Raw genomic sequence first — 19,234 nt, 5'->3', positions numbered from 1 at the left:
CTAATTTCCGAAACTCGGTGCAGGGGAAGAAGTCTGTGCCTTTTTAGCTTCAATTCCCACCGATCCTTCGCATACGCTTAAAAATCAGAAGGGATTCGCTTACTTACAGGTCTTCACCTTAAATCTGCTTATTGCTGTTCTCCATGGCCCGGCAGCACACGCAGTGCTGCGCAAGTCTGTCGGCCTCCATTGGAGCAAGCGGGCAATTTACCCCCTGCATTACTTCCAGGGGGTTCTTCCCGTGGCGCCCCGGATCCAGGCTCCCTCACTGGGAGTCCTGGGGGTTAACCCTCGCGGGTCAACCGCCCGGTCAGGCTGCTCAGTCAGTTCCCCCCGGACCTGTGGAGAGGAACGTCCGACATGGCCGGGAAAACGAAACCGAATCATTGCCACTTTTATTTACGATAGCACTAGAGCCTTTGGCTAACAAAATACGAAATGATCCACTAATTCATGGTGTCAAAATTGCATCTAAATCATACAAACTAAGCATGTTTGCGGACGATATGCTTCTCTACATCACAAAACCAGATACTTCATTACCACAGTTACAAAAAACTCTTGATGCATTTTCACATATCTCAGGCCTGAGGGTCAACATACAAAAATCAATGCTTATGCCAATCAATCTCTCGCAAGCAAATAAAATCAAGCTCTCTTCAAACTTCAAATTCCAATGGAACACTAAATTTCTTCCTTATTTGGGAACTAACATCCCAGCTAATTTGGACCACCTACTGAAATATAACCATATGCAAACAATTCAAGAAATAAAGAAACTAATACAGACATGGAGTAAACAACAGCATAATTGGTACTCCAGATATCACTTGATCAAATATTTTTTACTTCCCAAAATGATTTTTCTCTTTCGCACCATCCCTGTATCGATACCACAAAAAACACTGAGACAATGGCAAACAATCTTTAATAACTTTTTATGGAATCACAAGCAACCCAGAATTGCTTTCCATATACTGCGACAATGCCCTCATAATGGGAGTTTTAAATACCCAGACATTGAATTGTATGCACACTCAATCCACCTTTCCATCATACTACAAATGCTAAGATCTAAGGAGGAAACATTCTGGTCACAAGTATTAGAAACAGTACACTCCCCTTTGTCGATCCACGAACTATTATGGTGCAAAAAGTGCCTCAGACCTATTCAAACTGACAATAACACATTTTGGACAGGCCTATTAAAATTATGGGATCATTACAAAGACAAACTCTTCCCACCAGTGTCACAGTACTCGACTATTCTCTTCCAAGAATGGTTTCCACCAGGATGCAGCTTTCTAAATAGTAAGCAATGGGCATTCTTAAGAAATATACGCCTTTTAGACATAACATCAACCATGGGCCTTGTAACAAAAACTGACCTAGAAAAGAAACTGAACACTTCCATCCCCTGGTTTACATACCTACAACTAACCAACATGAAAAACAAAATACACCTAAAAGACATAATACTGGCTCCAAAAACGCACTTTGAAGAACTTTTAGACACTAATACTCACCATAAAAGAGGGCTGATCTCAAAAATATATAAAATCATTATACAGCTTCACAAGCCAAAACAATATGCATATCAAAAAAACTGGCAACAAGATTGTGATTTGCAAATCTCTCAAGATCAATGGAAAGAAATCTGGTCATCTCCCACTCTAAACTCAAAAGCAATAAATATAAAATTACAATCATTTAAAATTTTAACACGTTGGTACCTAACCCCTAAAAAGCTATCTGTCATCACATCAAAATACTCACCCATGTGTTGGAAAAAATGCGGAAGTATAGGCACATTTGCCCACCTTTGGTGGCAGTGCCCCAAAATCAAAACATTCTGGGAGGAGATGCTAAAGCAAATAAAATTAATAACGAACTACGACATACCCCTGGAGCCACAATTAATTTTTTTGAATTTATGGCAAGGGGTAAACGTGCCACCACCTCAACGAGATTTAATTACTAATCTACTTGCCATAGCAAAATCATCAATAGCATGTTTTTGGAAAAACCAGTCTCCACCTTCCTTGAACCATTGGTACTCCAGAGTGTGGAATCAGCTCATTATAGATAAAATAACAGACAATTTATCGGCTAATTCCTCGACATCTAACTATTATGAAAAATGGTGATCTTTTTAAAATTTCATTAACGAAACTGAAACACTTCCTCCTAACCATCTATACCAAGATATATTGAAAGTCTAGCACTATGAACTAAACAAACTATACCAATATACTGTGACTTATTCTTGTGGTATATTAACTACAAATTATAGTAAACAAGTGTTTAAAATGTTTTTCTTCGAAACCTGCAAGCTTGTATAACCAATATATTACTCCATGTATTTGCAATTTAATGTTTATTGTTATTGTTTCTGTTTATAATTAATAAAAGTTGTTTATTTAAAAAACAAACAAACTCATAATCGGCTTTACAGAGCTAATTTGTTTTAATTTTCCCATTTCTCTTCAAATTCTTTAATTGGTCTTCTATTTATATAATTTGTCAATTTTGCCATTACTGCGTAATCTGACATTTTATCTTTCCAGTTTTCTCTGGTTTTCTCTGGTTGGGCATTCTTCTTCTTTCCTTTTGCTTGCTATTACTACTCTGGCTGACATCAGCAGATATCTAAATAATCCATGTAGTATTCTGTCAACATTATCTGGTGTTATTTCCAGCAGCATAGTCTCAGGTTTCATAACAAAATTAATTTTTAAAATCTTCTGAATCTCAGCATGTATATCTTTCCAAGTTTTTTTGCATGTCCACCACATATGGAAAAAAGTGCCTTTTGCTTCCTTATACTTCCAGCACATCCCTATGTACTTATCCATTTTTTCAATATCTTTTGGGGTGATATACCATCAAAAAAATCTTATATCAATTTTCTCCCAATGTTTGACTTGCTGTACATTTTGTGCTCTAAATCCATATATTTTCCCACTGTTGAAATGTTATTTCTTTACCCAGGTTTTGCAATCATTTCAACATACAGGTTTTAACTTATTCTTTTTCTGTATCACATTGGAGTAAGAGTTTATAGATTTGGCCAACATATATTTCTTCCGCTGAGTAATTATCTTCTCAGAATTATCAAGTCTGTCAATTGGCCTCTATAATCATGCAGAGCTTCCTTTAATCTGGAGGTTGCCTAAAGATACATCAACCATTGTATTTTCTTTCCTTCCTCGCTGATTTCTTGCCAGGATTTTATTTTCCCTTGCGCGTTTATATCTTGATAAACTATAGGATCATTGATTTTCCTCAGGTATTTATCACAGAAGGCATTATCAGTGATGACAGAGGCCAAATGACTTTTCAGCATCTAAAAACATGAATGCCATCTCATGGCTCCCCCCCCCACCAACCCATTCCATTGCGTCAATTACAAATTGAACATTTTCTTTCATATATTTTGTTTAAAAACCTGTCTGATCTGGATGTATTATTTTTGTTATACATTTTCTTAACATTTCTGCCAATATTGAGGTAAACAAATTGTAATCCACATTCAATAAGGAAATAGATCTATATGATTGGGGCAACACTGGCTCATTCCCTTCTTTATGGATTAACATTATATGCGCCTCTTACTGAGGGTAGAATCTTTTCTTCACTTATTTTATTCATCACTTTTTGAAGTGGCAGTATCAATTCTTCTTCCAAACACATAATATATTGCTGTTAACACATCCAGGCCTGGAGCTTTGACTTTTATCATTATCCTCATGGCTTGCGAAATCTCTTGTACTGTAATATTATGATGCAACACACCCCTAACTTCTGGTACAAACTTTGGAATTAGTATATCTCTGATGTAGTCTTCCATTCCTTGTTCTTTTAAATTTTCTTTTCTGTATAACTGTGAAAAGGAGGTAAACTGTTGATCTATTTCTTCTTCCATGTGTGTAACTCAATCTGATTTTTAAACTCTTGTTATCATTCTTCTTTCAGTTTCTCTTCTTAAATGACAAGCCAAAAAATGTCATAGTTTATTTGCATGCTCAAAATGATTCTGCTTCATGAAACTTAATTTCTTGTGCATTTCTTCAGTTTGCAACAAATCCAATTGCTTTCTTAATTGCTTTATTTCTGTTAATGTTGTTTTCTTAGGAGACTTTGTATACTGTCCTTCCAAAGATTGAATTTTAGCTGTAATTTCATTCACCTGTTTTGCTTTCACTTTCTTTTTTCTCGAAGTCAAGGCTATCAAATTCCGTCTCATAAAAATTTTACTTGCTTGCTTCCCATATTGTTGTAATAGAGATGCCATCAGTGCAATTCAGTTTTAAAAATTCTAACGTTTAAAAGTGGAAATAAAATGAAAAACAAAATAATGGGTTACATATAATGTAAGGATTATATTAAACCCAAACAGATGCTGAGGGTCTTAAGTCTGCTGCTCTGGTGTCTGGATCAGTCTGATGTGGTCTGTCAGCGACATCCTAAGCAGAATCATACCTGTTCAAGCTCACTGACTTCAAGAGCATCCATCCACAAATGCTGTTAATAGATCAGCACTTGATAAGCTTCTTGATTTTCAGCAAGAGCCTTTCCAAGTTTTTGCTGTCAGTGAAACCTTGGATTATACAGGATCAATCTGCCTAAGGGAACTGCCAGTTCTTTATATTGGAATTGCAGACCACAACCACCTATGACAAGGTAAGTTTTCTCTCCTGAGAAGTCCATGCAAAGGAGGTTATTGTATCTAGTAAGAACTTTCCCTCCTAACTATCTGTTAATTGTAGCACAAGCTGAAGAGAAAGAGATTTTGTGTCTGTGTCTGTAAACTAGTTGGGATTTGATAACCCCCTTTTCAGTATTGTTGCCAGTTATAGTTAGTGAAAGGGGGAAAAAAATGACAATTGAGATCCACAACCACAACTATGAACTGCAGGTATCCATTGCTTTAATAAAAGAGTAAATTTCTGTACCAAGGAAAGCTGATTTTTCAACCTGTGTATAGTTTGTAAGCAAATTTGGTATATTTCTTATTTTGCTTGATTTATTCTATAGTTGTTACTATTTTGCATAATTTAATCAGATTCTGTTAGTCATGAGGGAGAAAGTTGCAGGGCACTAAAACTCCCCTCACCCCTGCCCCAACCCCTAAAAATCTTTTCCATCAGTTTATCTGGCTGCTGCAATTTCAGCAGGCATTGCTCATACTTTTCAAGCATATCTCCATAACCATAAGGGTAGCAACTTGTTTTCGTTAACATGTATCAAAGTCTGTACCTTTTCTTTAGAATTGCATCATACACATAGCTCTGGTATTTGTGTCCTGATCGTCACTAGAGATGGGCACGAACAGAAAAACCCCCAAACATGATGTTTGTTGTTCATTGCCATCCACGAACAGGGACTCACGAACAATCACGAACATGGCCCTGGTCACGAACATGTTCATGGTTGGCTGTTCATGGGGGCCATCAAGCTCTCCTCCAGCCATCATCCAAGTCAAGATCCCTACTGCACCACTCCCAGAAACCTGTCCTGAGCAGGCATCAGGAAAGGTACCAATAATAAATAATAGCTTGGCCTCAGAGCCTGGCAGCAGCCCTGGAACTTGAAGGGGTAGATCCCTATCCCATCACACACAAAGAAAATTCAAGCTCCAATGCACTCTCTCTATCAAAATGCCAACAGCAACTGTCTCTCCTTCTCCACTGTCTGCAAACTAAGCCAGAGCTGGGAGCCTCCCTCCCCCCAGCTCTTTGCTCCCTTGTAACAAATTTGGAGCTCCACACTTGAAAGGAAGACCTGCCTATCAAGCTAAATTGGGCTTAGATTGAGGTTTCCAGGGCAACAGCAGGAGTTCAGACAGAGTTCAGACAATCCCTGTCTAAGTGCCAAGGGAATTGATTGCAGGTGCCAGACTGTCTGGCTTGATGAACAGTAACGAACAGCAACCAACAAGGCTTGCAACAACCACCTGTTCGTTTAGAATGGGGCCTCATAAACAGCTTGATCGCAAACAGCAGATTGGGATGTTCGTGGCTTTTTTTGTTCGTATTGCTGTTCGTGCCCATCTCTAATTGTCACCACTTCTAGCATTCCTGATTTTGGATGGGATTGACCATAATTTTTAAATAACATTCATATTACTCCTGAAGCCAATACTGTTGTCAGAGTCAAAAAGCTTTTCATATCCAGGCTATAACTGTATTCTTCTGAAACATGTTGCCTTAATATACAGTTAAATAAAGTGAAATAACCTTCTCCAACGTTAGCTCCTTATAACCATTAATCTGTGTGGTATGGCACATGAGCATCTGTCCTATTTCTCTCACCAATATTTACATTGCAAGTGGAGATCATGAAAATACAGATTGGTTACCACCCCATGTTTCTTTCCTAGCTCTCTCTTCTGACTTCTAGATAAATGTAATTAGCACGAAATATAGAGCAACACGTTAAGTATAGCAGCAACAAAACACAATTTCCTGTGCAATAACAATGTCTCCCTATTTTATTTACAGTAGTTGCATAATTTAACAGAAAACTATACCACATGTAACCAGTCCTAGGAAAAATTTTGCAGGCGTCATATATGCTCCAAAGTCAATACATAAAGTGTCCAGTGCTTCAAGTGCTCTATTAATATTGCAACAGGTATTAAAGTGCAAATGCTTCCTAGCACCATGTACACACTAATTCTTTCATTCAAGCTCGCCTTATGTTCCAACTGGAATTGGGTATAGTCCAAGATTTAGTTCCAATAAACTGTGTAGTTCACAGATTACAAGCAGACCTTTGCGTGTATTCTTTAGGTGTACATTGATAATTCTGTGACATCAGTATTCTAACGGAAGGTCCAGATCACCATTGTATCCGTTTCCAAGCTCTTTCTCAAAGAACACAGTTGCTGGAAAAACATGCAATAACACATATGGTGTGTAATATGTGTTGAATGAAAGAATTAGTGTGTACATGGTGCTAGGAAGCATTTGCACTTTAATACCTGTCGCAATATTAATAGAGCACTTGAAGCACTGGACACTTTATGTATTGACTTTGGAGCATATATGATGCCTGCAAAATAATTTTTCCTAGGACTGGTTACATGTGGTATAGTTTTCTGTTAAATTATGCAACTACTGTAAATAAAATAGGGAGACATTGTTATTGCACGGGAAATTGTGTTTTGTTGCTTCTAGATAAATGTGACATGATATTGCTGTGTGATGCATTGCTTTCTGGCTCTATAATGTGGTACAGTAAGGTGGTGACAAATGGTGTTTTTGGGGGGGGGGGGGGTGCAGGCTCCATTGCCTGCTGCTGCAGCCATCTTTCTCTTGCCTCCATTGTCTTCACATTTGCCTCCCTACCTCCTCAAGAGTTTGAGAAGTCTTATTGGGTATGTGTGTCTTATAGGGCAGCATTTCAAGTCACCCTGGGAATGGGGAAGGAAGGAGCTTTTGCTGCTCCGGCTCCTAGTTTGGGTGGGGAGAGGGTTTGGGGCAGATGCAACCAGAGAGGAGATCTCAGGCAGCATCCTCAGCAAAGCCTAAATGCATTGTCTAGACCTTATGGCCAACAACAACTATATAACATCTATAGCAGCTTATGGTGTGCACCATGGTGTGCTCCATACTCCCTTTTCCTAGAGCATCACAATCACATAAAGCATAATGCAGACCCCTTTTCTTCTAGTATTCTTTGAGATTATGCCCCAGAATTTTCTTACACATACATGGTTTGCATTTATTAGTCTAAACTCCCAAAGTCAGTAGACACTGTTGGTTTATGTTCTTAAATTGATTACAGTAACCCCTCACACTGTGTAATCCGCCTTGAGTCTCAGTGAGAAAGGTAGGCTATAAATAATGTAAATAAATAAATAACCCCTGTAGAACATAAAATAATGCAATTATCCAGCATCTGTAATGTATTCCATTCAAGGATCAAACTCTCACTAATGTGAACTGAAAAAACTCAGTTGACATTCTGTGTTCATTAACACTATGCAGTTGTATCTAACTCTCTGGAAACTGGTACAGGCTTAGAATAGACATGCCTTCTTTTAATCCTCAACCAGGGTGCTTTTACAGTGCAAACTTGAATGGGTCAGGCAGCTTGTCTCTTACTGTCCGGGGTCTGAATCCCAGCCCCCAAACTTGCCAGGAGGGAGCAGTGGGAGGCAACCGGGAGGCAGTGGCCCTACCACCCCAGCCAGCAACCAGGTCCAGAACCTGCCCCCTCCAGGGGGAAGGGGCGAAAGGCCAAAGCCTCAGAGGGCTGGAGGGAGCAGGGAGAGACCAGCCAGTCCTGCCCTCCAGGGGGAAGAGAGGGGGCTAAGCAGGACAGAGGAAAAGGGCCAAGACAGGGGGAATAGGGACTCAGCAGCAGCCCAAACAGAGCCCTTACCAGCCAAGGAGGAGAAGCAGCCACTACAGCCCAGAGCCACACCCCGGCTAGAGGACAGCAGCCCGGCTCAGGAGTTGCTAGGAGCCAAGCCCCTCCAGGTGGAGCTGCCACAGGCATTCTGGGGGAGGAGATGGGTAGCCCCGCCCAGCATCAATGAGCAGGCAGCCCAGAAGCTGGCCAGGGCAATTCCTCGCGAGCAAGGCCAGGCAAGCTCAGCAGCGCAGAAGCTGGCTGGGGCAGCTCCTCGCGAGCAAAGCCAGGCATGCTCAGCAGCACAGAAGCCGGCTGGGGCAGTTCCTCGTGAGCAAGGCCAGGCAAGCTCAGCAGTTCAAAGGCCTACTGGGGTAGCTCCTTGTGAGCAAGGCCAAGGAGACCTCAGCTGGGTATGGCTCGCATTCAACCCCACCCTGCCAGCAAGGCAAGGAAGCCTAGAAGGGATTAGTGGTAGGAGGGAAACACCTGAGGGAAGACACAGCTGGGCCAAGTCAGGAGAGAGAACAAGCCTAGAAGGAGGGTGGGGCGGGGGAAGGAAACCCTATATAAGGTAGCTAGGAAGAGCTCTGAGGTGGTGGGTGTGAGTAAGGAGTGATGGCGTGGAGTGAGAGCAGAGCAGTGCAAGAATGGAGACTTGGAGGAGAGTTCTGGGAGGAGGAGATGATGGAGGACGCAGGGGGTAAGCAGGCCAGGTTGAGCAGGCCAGCGAGTGGATTAAGAGGGAGTCAGGGTGATATATACTGCTCCTCCTTCCACAGAGCAGGGTCCCGCAGCATCCCTGGTGCCCCTCTGATGTCAGGGCCAGCCCAGCTGGCGCCCTGCCCAGCAGCGGCAGCAACAAGCCCTGACACTTATCTCTCAACCCATGAGTGATCCAAGCAATGGTCACCTCCAGATTAGATTAGTGTAACTCACTCTATGCAGTGCTTCTCTTAGATCTGGTCCAGAAGTTGCAATGGGTCTAGATTAGAATGTGGCTGCACGCATTCTCATAAAGACACCATATACTAGGGTGCATATAACACCTGTTCTGCGTCAGCTGCACTGGCTCCCACTGGAGTTCCAGATCAGATTCAAGATGTTGGTTTTAAGTTTAACCTATTAAGTCCTTAATGGACTAAGACCAGCATATCTGTGGGACTGCCTCTCACCATATGCTCCCCATAGAGTACTCTAGTCAGCTAATGAACAACTGTTGGTGATCCCTGGCCTCAAGGATGCTCACTTGGCCTCAACCACAGCCAGGGCCTTTTCAGTCCTGTTACCCATCTGGTGGAACTCTCTGTCCATAGAAACTAGGGGTCAGCAGGATTTACTATCCTTCCACCAGGCCTGTAAGACAGAGATATTCTGACAGACACATGGTTGAAGTTGGGGCTGGGTGAGCTCCTTTTTTGCCAGTCTCCTGTCCAATGGGGAATATAGACCCTGTCTGGGGTCTACAGCCCAGCCCCCAGACTTACCTGGAGAAAAGGATGGGAGACCCCCCAGGAGACAGTGGCCCAGTTGCCTCAGCAGACAGCCAGGCCCAGCACCAGCTGGTCACAGGGGGAAGGAAAGAGACACCCAAGCCCCATCCAGCCACAGGGGGAAGGGAAGAGACACCCAAGCCCCAGCCAGCCACAGGGGGAAGGGAAGAGACACGCAAGCCTCAGAGAGGTAGAAGGGGCAGGTGGAGGCCAGCCAGCCCCACCCTCCAGTGGGAGTCCAGGGGGGCCAGGTAAGGAGACTGGGGGCAACCCAGAGGGGGCTAGAGCAGACAGAGAGGGCCAAGACAGTGGGGACAGGCAGTCAGCAGCGGGCCAAGCTGAAGACTTACCAGCCAGGGAGGAGAAGCAGTCTCAACAGCTCAGAGCCACACCCCAGCCTGCAGGCCAGCTGGAAAGCGGTCACCTAGCCCAGGAGATGCTAGGAGCTGCCTGAGGCATTCTGTGGGAGAAGATGGACAGCCAGCCAGGGAGGCTCAGCTGTGCCTGCCTTCAGCTGTCAGCTCAGCCAGGGAGGCTGGACAGCCAGCCAACGAGGCACAGGTGGACTGGCCCAGTGCCTCCAGCCAAACAAGCACAGGTGCAGCTGCCTAGGCCAGCTAGGGCCAGGAGGGCATGGTTGGCAGATGGAGCATGGCTAGGCTGAAGGGATAAAAGGGAAGCACACCCACAGGGTGAGGTGGGTTGAGTAGGAGCAATGGAGCGGAGCGTTGATGGAGGAGATGGCGGAGATCAAAGGGGGTGAGTGGCACAGGTTGAGCAGGCTGGCAAGTGGACTGAGAGGGAGTCTGGGTGAGGTATACCGCCCCTCCTTCCACAGAGCAGGGTCCTGCAGCATCCCTGGCACCCCTTTGACATCAGGGCTGGTCAGACCAGTGCCCCGCCCAGCGGCGGCCGCCACAAGCCCTGACAGCCCCCTCCTCCCAATTGTCTGCTGTCTCACCTAGTGTGTATACCACCACCCATTCCATAGGATGTATTAGGTCAGGTTTGGCATATGGGTTGCTGTGAAGAGTTGCTGCTTTCTTGCACTGATTTTTATATTTTAATGTATTTAAATGTGATCAATGTATTTAATGTATTTTAGATGTGATTTTATTGACTGATGTTACGTGCTCTGAGCCTGCTTGCAAGGAGAATGAGTTATAAATTTAATAAATTAAATGAATAAATACGTTATACCCTTCTAAGTCCTTTGATTTCAGTGAGTGTAGAAGGGTGTAACTCTGTTCAGATTTCATAGAATCATAGAGTTGGAAGGGGCCATACAGACCATCTAGTCCAACCCCCTGCCCAGTGCAGGATCAGCCTAAAGCATCTCTGACAAGTATTCATCCAGCCTCTTCTTGAAAGCTGCCAGTGAAGGGGAGCTCACCACCTCCGTAGGCAGCTGATTCCACTTTTGAACTACTCTGACCGTGAAAAAGTTTTTCCTAATATCCAGCCGGTACCTTTGTGCATGTAGTTTTAGCCCATTGCTTCGCGTCCTACCCTCTGCTGCCAACTGGAACAGCTCTTTGCCCTCCTCCAAATGACAGCCTTTCAAATATTTAAAGAGAGCAATCATGTTCCCCCTCAACCTCCTCTTCTCCAAACTAAACATTCCCAAGGCCCTCAGCCTTTCCTCTCTGTAAGACAGAGATATTCTGACAGACACATGGTTGAAGTTGGGGCTGGGTGAGCTCCTTATTTGCCAGTCTCCTGTCCAATGGGGAATATAGCCCCTGTAGGGCTCAGTCTCCAGACCCCTGATCATTCTCATCGCTCTCCTCTGCACCCTCTCGATTTTGTCCACACCCTTTTTGAAGTGAGGCCTCCAGAACTGCACACAATACTCCAGGTGTGGCCTGACCAAGGCAGTATAGAGAGGGGCTATGACCTCCTGCGATTTCAACGCTATGGCCCCTTTGATACAACCCAGGATTGAATTAACCTTTTTTGCCACTGCATCACACTGACTGCTCATATTCAGTTTACAGTCCACTCTTACCCCAATATCCCTTTCACATATACTACTGCCCAGAAGTGTATCCCCCATCCAGTATTTGTGCTTCCCATTTTTGTGGCCCAGATGTAATACTGTGCACTTGTCTTTGTTGAATTGCATCCTATTCACAGCTGCCCACTTCTCCAGAGTATTCAGGTCTTGTTGAATTTTAATTCTGTCTTCTTGGGTGTTTGCTACCGCTCCCAATTTGGTCTCATCAGCAAATTTAATGAGCAGCCCTTCCACTCCTTCAGCCAGATCATTGATAAATGATCATTGATATTTGCACTGAAGTTTTAAAAATTTTGATTTGACAAACCTACCCAGCAAATGATAGTGCTTTCTAAGGGAATGAGGCCTTCTCTGGACTGCAGTTGTGACATTTTGTGCTTCAAAATGTTAAATTAAAATCTTATGTGGCATTCATTCGTTTGTAGGTTTTTAACACAACTGCCACCACTTGCCTGTTCTGTGAGAGGCCTCTCTCTTATATAGGATTCAAGCTTTCACTAGCAAATATTGTGAGATTGACAAAGTGCCTGATTAGACACAGTCTGATATCCCAGAAGAATGTCACAGGTCAAGCACCTAGGACAAGTCTTAGCAGGGGCAAATAGATCTAACATGACATATTTGCAGCTATATTTTGCAGGCTCCCAAACATTATGCTGCTAACACAGAGCTGGTTAGAGTAGCCTTCCCAGACTTAAGTCTCTCTTTGAATAATACAGTGAAAAGTGCTGGTCAAAACTTTGAACATTTTCTCTCCCTCCCTCATTTTGTTTTTCCCCATGGGCAGGGCAGTGTAAAGTTCTTCATGGACAGCAGGAAAGAAGTCTCAAATTTGAATGGAATTTCCTGCAAAGCTCATAAAGGGAGGGCTCTGTGACCTAACATTCTTTGCTAAATCCTTTTTAGTACTGCATGCAGTAAAATGCCTTACAATCGTCCCAGGAACAAAAGCCCAATCCCAGGGGTGGCTTGGGACTCCAGGCTGAAAGAAATGAATGAGACCTGGAAAGGAGCAATTGCCTGCCTTGGCGTGGCTATGTTCTTTATGATGACCATTGGGATTATTTACTGGCAAGTAGTGGATCAGCCAAACAAGAACTGGATCCTGAGAGGAAGTGCCAGTGGTCTCATATGGGAGCGAAAAGCTCACTCCATCATCTTGCAGACCCTGAATGATGAGAAAAACTTGCTGGAGATTAATGTGGGAAACTTTCAAGACATAGAGGTGCCTTTTGTGAAGAATCTATGTGGGCTAAACAAGACAGAATTCTGCTACACATGGGATACTACAGCAAACCTGAAGATTTCCTTGGAATCCAGCCATTCTTCCAACACAGAGTGCTACAGCATAAAATGGACCCCTCAGCACTGCCAGGTTAAACTAAAGGTAGCTAAATATAGCCTTTGTTTATTTCATAAAACACTTTAAAAGCTTTACAGAACATAGCCTCAATTTTGGTAAAATGAAAGGGTGATATAAACAAGATCAACATCTGCCAGATAATCTTTGGATGAGAGGGATAAAATGCTAATTATAACAAAAGTATTAAATGGAGCTCTCACAGTAATTCAGTAATATGTGTTCTCATTTTGTGAGAATCCTATTATAAATAAATAAATAAAACAGTGGGATTTTCCCCCATTACCTTTTCTGAGCATCAGCAGGGTGCAATGGTAACTACCAGATTTGAGAGCCTGCATGTGTAGCAGTTAGAAAGTTGGGCTAGGATTTGGGAGACCCAGGTTCCAATCCCCATTCTGCCATGGAAGCTTGGGCCAGTCACCTATTCCCACCTAACCTACCTCACAAGATGAGGATGAAATGGAGGGGGAGATAATGTGGTAAGCCACTCTGAGTCCCCACTGGGAAGAAAGATGAGGGTAAATGAAGTAAATAAACATAAATAATTTTCACATAAAGTAATAATAAAACCAATAAAATAATAGATCAGTGATTAGATTCTAGCTCAACTGCATCTGCATTGCGGCAGTGTTGTATGATTAACCATAGGGTGGAAGAGTCACATATTTTTAAAGGAACTGGATAAATAACAGTACAATCCTAAGGACTGACTGTAATACGCTTAGAGTGGAGTAACTCTCCAAAAGATTGCACAGAAAATCACAATGGTGTCTGAAAATAAGAAATGTTATTTGCCAAGCCAGTCAAGAGATTATTTTTCCAGTTATTTATTATGGGATGACAGAAGAAGTATTGTTATCGTCTCACACAGAAAGTCAGTCAGGTTTCCACTTAACCATAAAAGTAGACAGTTTTACCTCTGATCAAAGCTGTAAGTTTAGCCATCTCTGCTAACTCCCTCATTTTCACAATCCAGTTATCCACTGAAGGCAATACTGTTCTTTTCCATTTTTGAGCATATAAAAGCCTAGACACCGTTGTCATGTATAGAGATAGAATACCATGTTTATTTTCCAACTGTTTGTCCATTAGTCCCAACAAAAAGGCTTCTGGTTTAAATTGTATATTGATCTTCAAAATTTTCTGTATTATCATATGTAGAAGGATATTCTAATGTCTTCCTTATGTGTATATAACAATGTAAAATTTGAGCTGCTAACTTAAATATACATACTTGGAAAATTTCCATTGAGATCAAGGGGGTTTTCTTCTGAGTAAATGCTTTAGGATTCAAATTATAAATAAATAAATGATTAAAATATTTTCTGAAAAAGAATTTTACAATAAAGCATTGGCGCTTTGGGCAGCTGTATTTTAAAAAACAATCATACTAATGGTTAACAAATTGGAATCATATTGAAGCCTGTGACTTCAAGCAAACTAACTTAGAGCGAGGTAAAGGTATTTTCATAACTTACAACAAAAATGTCCTCAAGTCTAGACTTCATAGACTGGGAGAATTGTCAATGCCAGATAGAAAATAAAAAAGTGGGGGGAAAGAAAATGAAAGGTACATTCCAGTGAATGTAGGTTTCATATCTGAATTGTAGACACAGGAAATGCAAACTAATTTAAGCATCCATAATTAAAGTAAAGGTAAAGGTAGTCCCCTGTGCAAGAACTGAATCATTACTGACCCATGGGGGATGTTCCATCATGACATTTTCTTGGCGGACTGTTTACGGGGTGGTTTGCCATTGCCTTCCCCAGTCATCTACACTTTACTCCCAGGAAACTGGGTACTCATTTTACCGACTGCAGAGTGGTAAGCTGCAGTACTTCAGTCCAAGCTCTGCTCATGACCTGAGTTCGATCCTGGAAGAAGCTGGGCTCAGGTAGCCGGCTCAAGGTTGACTCAGCCTTCCATCCTTCCAAGGTCAGTAAAATGAGTACCCAGTTTCCTGGGGGTAACGTGTGCCTTGCAAGGATGTGATGTCACATCCTTGCAAGGCACCACCCCCAAAGTATTCTGGCCCCACCCCCAAAGACCCCAGGTATTTTTTGAGTTGGACTTGGCAACCCTAATGTTTTTATTGAAAATAGAAAAAACATGGAAAGAAAGAAGGAAGGCAAAAAGGAAAGGGAGGGAGCGAATAACAGGAAGGAAGGAAAAGACAAAAAAGAAAGAGAAGGAAGGAAGGATCACAAAAGCTGAGCTGCACAATCTTAAAGCAAGCATATGTCCTCTGAAGCAAACTCACTCCCTGCCCCTCCACCCCAGCTGTCCTGCACGCACTTAAGGATGAGTCAGTCCTCCACACATTGAATGGGGCTTCCACCCACGCGAAAGCACCCCAGCTCAGGCTGTGTTTCATGCCATGAGTGGCTCTCACCAGCTGCACACTTGCCTACTCATGAGTAAGCAGGCAAGCAGGAAGTCCTGGGCCACCTCTGCCTTGGCACTTCCTTGCTGCTTCTTCGCTCTTCCTTTTCCCCTTCCCCCCAAGTGCCTTTCTTGGGTGCTCACTGCAAGCGCAGGGCTGGCCAAGCGCGGTGCCTGCAGAGGAGCACCTGGCAAGGCAAGGGAGGGTGGGCTGTCCTCGGTCCTTGGGGGAGCGCAGTGGGTGCATAGATTGGGAGAGCAGCTGGCCTCCACGCCTGCCCACCAAGTCCCAGGAACCGGCTCTGCTCCTTAAAGGATCTTAGGGGAAGGGTGAGCTTGCAAGCCTCCAGGAGCCGCCAAATAAGGCTTGAAAAGCCACATGTGGCTCGCGAGCCGCCATTTGGCCACCCCTGTGCTACACAGTCCTTGACATAAACGCAAAACATGTGAATCAAAATGTTTTCCATGTGCAATCATTTTCTATTTGAGAATTCTGGAAAAATAGATACAGAAGGAAGAAGCCACATAGTGCATAATAAACAACTCAAATTGAATCTATGGTTTTAAGCATGAAAATAACATTGGGTCAAATTCTTCCACCATAACAAAGGCTAGAATTTGCCCCGTTTAAGCAATTGTTTACACTCCAAATCCAATTCTCATAGACCGGGTTTGAGATTTCAAGAATCCCTTTTAACTTTATAAATGCAAGTGCCAGAGACCTGAAAGGGCCTTAGTGTTATTATGAGAATATATATATATTAGGCCCACAGAAAGCCCGCTGGTGATGTTTGATTAAAGTATGGCCAAAGAAAATGTGGCGTTATATAATGCCAATCACCTCTTTTCCCTTACTACATTAGGAGGCTCAGTGTGAACAGCAACAGATATATGCATGTGAAAGTCTGATAAATCCGGATAGGGAGTATAAAATCAAGTCACCATGGTAATCTCATATAACTCTGATTTTGAAGCAGCTGCACTGGTTACCAATTAGCCTCCAGATCCAATTCGTGGTGTTGGTCCTCACCTTTAAAGCCCTACACAGTCTGGGACCCTCATACTTTTGGGTCTGCCTCTCCCATTACGAGCCCCCCTCCCCGCCAGCTTCATTCATCTTCCCAGGTCTTGCTGGTGGTTCCTGGACCCAGGGTGGAATGCCTTTCTTCCACCAGGAAGAGGGCCTTTACAATTGTGATGCCTTCTCTTTGGAATACACTTTTGGAAGGCACTCATGCTCAGCAGGAGCTGTTGCTGTTTTAGAAATTCTGTAAGGCAGAACTATTCTGGCATGCCTTTGCTATCTAATATCCTTTGCAGAGGTAGAGCAAATTGCTGTTCATTTCTATCTACTTGCAATTTTTATGTTATTCACAGCATTTTATAGGCTAGGGTTGAGACTGGAGTGGTTTTTAATTATTTTTATTAGACTTTTATTGCAATTTTATTGAATATTATATTTTTGTATTGGTTTTAATCATTCTAATTTTTGTTAACTGCTTTGAGATCTTAACTGAAGATAACCAGTATAAAAATCGAATAAACAAATAAAAATTGAGATTAATAATGGTTTGGATCCACCAGAACATTTCTGCACGGCTAAGGAGAAAGATTTTCACTGACTCTCTCCTCCCATGGCAGACCTCCAACTCCTCCTGTGTCCTTGACATCTCCTGTACTTCAGGGGGCATTTTGGACTGCAGTAGGAGGTGGATGGGGTAGACACTCCACAGACAGAAATTTCTTCCACCTGTGGAAATCTTTGGATGAATCCAAGCTGTATTTTTGAAGGAATCATTGCTTTTGGTATTTTTTTCTCCACTCTATTTTTGATAAAAACAGGTTTAACAGGTTTTTAAAATGTTTCAAATACCTGAAAAACATGTTTACCTAAAGCGGTGATAGGATAAATGTACATACCATAATCCATTATATGTCTCTCATACCAGTTCCAAAACTCTGTGCAAACTGTTGTGTATTTCTTTAGTCAAAAAGTGGGAAGAAAAGAAATTAAGCTGTGTAAAAGTATTTGGTTTTAAATTTTCAAATATTTTTCTTGAATTCTGGGCTATACATATGCATCTATTTCATAAAATATATCTCAATTTTTATAAGCTGCATTTAAAGGATGCTAAGCTGTTCCACACAGCATATGTTTTAGCACTGAATTGAAAGTTCAATATGAGTTTGCATCTAATGTCACTGTGCCAACTATGCACATTGACTCATAGCACCTTCCATTAAACCCTGCTCTGCTGCTGTGTAGATAGGCAGGGAGTGTCTATGCTCTGATCATCATCAGTATGGAACCTGTACTGTGACATTCCATAGGGTGCAATCCTATCCCCCATGCTTTTCAATCTATATGTAATGCCCTTAGTTCAAATCATTTGTAGTTTTGGAGTTGGCTGTCACCAATGTGCTGACAATACCAAGCTCTATATATCCTTATCCCAATCTCCTGGTGATGGGGTAGAGGTCTGGAATTGCTAGCTGCTGTGGCTAAGAGTGAACAGACTGAAACCAAACCCTGAAAAGACAGAGATAATGCTGGTTAGGAAGACAGAGATCTTGAAGGACATTGTCCTCCCCACTTCAGTGGGTTCACCTAACCTTTGCTGACTCTGTTAAGACCCTTGGTGTTATATTAGATCTACATTACTATTGAAGAGGCAAGTTAACACAGCTGCAAAAATGCTTTCTTCCAACTCAGTCTAGCCTGGGAAATGTGTACTTTGATACAGCCAATTGGGCTGTGCTGTAACAAATTGACTAAGAAAGATGCTTGGGCAAAGGGTTAGGTAGGGATTTTGAACTATGCTAGTAAGTAGGATCCTGTTACGTAATTTTTGGCATTGTTTAATGAATCATGTTAATAATTACTCTTGCTTCAGATTTCTCTTGGTTCCAGTTTTCCACAATCCCGATCCTATAGCATTGTATATTGGTTGTCCCATCCTGTTGGTTGCATTGATTTACTCTGTGTAATCTGCCTTGAGTCCCAGTGAGAAAGGCAGAATATGTATAATGTAAAAGAACAAATGAATGAATATGGATTGCATTTACAGCCAATATGGCATAGTGGTTAGTGTCAGAATAGGGCCTGGGAGACTGTCAAAATAGGATCTAGTTTCAAATTCCCACTCTTCCATGGAAGCTCCTTGGTTGATCTTGTGCTAAGCACTTTCTCTCAGACTAACCTACCTCACAGTGTGGTTGCAAAGCTAAAATAGAGGTAGGGAGAATACTATAAGCAATACAAGCTCAGAGAGTCCAATTGAGTCCAATAATACATAGTATTTTTCAATCATTCAACAACAACAACAACAACAACAACAACAACAACAACAACAACAACAACAATGGTGTGTTTATATACTGCCCTTCTGGACAGATTAGTGCCACACTCAGAATGGTGACCAAAGTCAGTATTATTACCATCCTCACAATACAACTGAGGAGCATGAGGTGAAAAGAGTGGCTTACCCAAGGCTACTGACTGAGCTCATGGCAGTAGTGGAAGTCAAACTATCAGAGTGCTGATTCCTAGCCCAGCCACTTAACCACTATGCTACAGCAGCTAAAAAAAGGAAGCATGAAATCATTCTACCCTCACT

The 19,234-nt window shown here is 42.5% G+C and overlaps 1 protein-coding gene across 1 annotated transcript in view; it reads left to right on the top strand.

Annotated features, from left to right (window-relative positions):
• Positions 1 to 12,793: 12,793 nt before the first annotated feature.
• Positions 12,794 to 19,234, top strand: part of LOC129325165 (SITS-binding protein-like) — a 60,610-nt gene continuing 54,169 nt past the window's right edge. The window contains exon 1 of the mRNA XM_054972736.1: positions 12,794 to 13,258. Coding sequence (XP_054828711.1) covers positions 12,794 to 13,258 — 465 coding nt within the window. The remainder of the gene's footprint in view (positions 13,259 to 19,234) is intronic.

Source organism: Eublepharis macularius, chromosome 2 (genome assembly GCF_028583425.1).
Source record: "Eublepharis macularius isolate TG4126 chromosome 2, MPM_Emac_v1.0, whole genome shotgun sequence".
NCBI lineage: Eukaryota > Metazoa > Chordata > Lepidosauria > Squamata > Eublepharidae > Eublepharis > Eublepharis macularius.
Note: the sequence above shows the minus strand (reverse complement) of the source record. Positions and strands in the feature narration are given on the sequence as shown.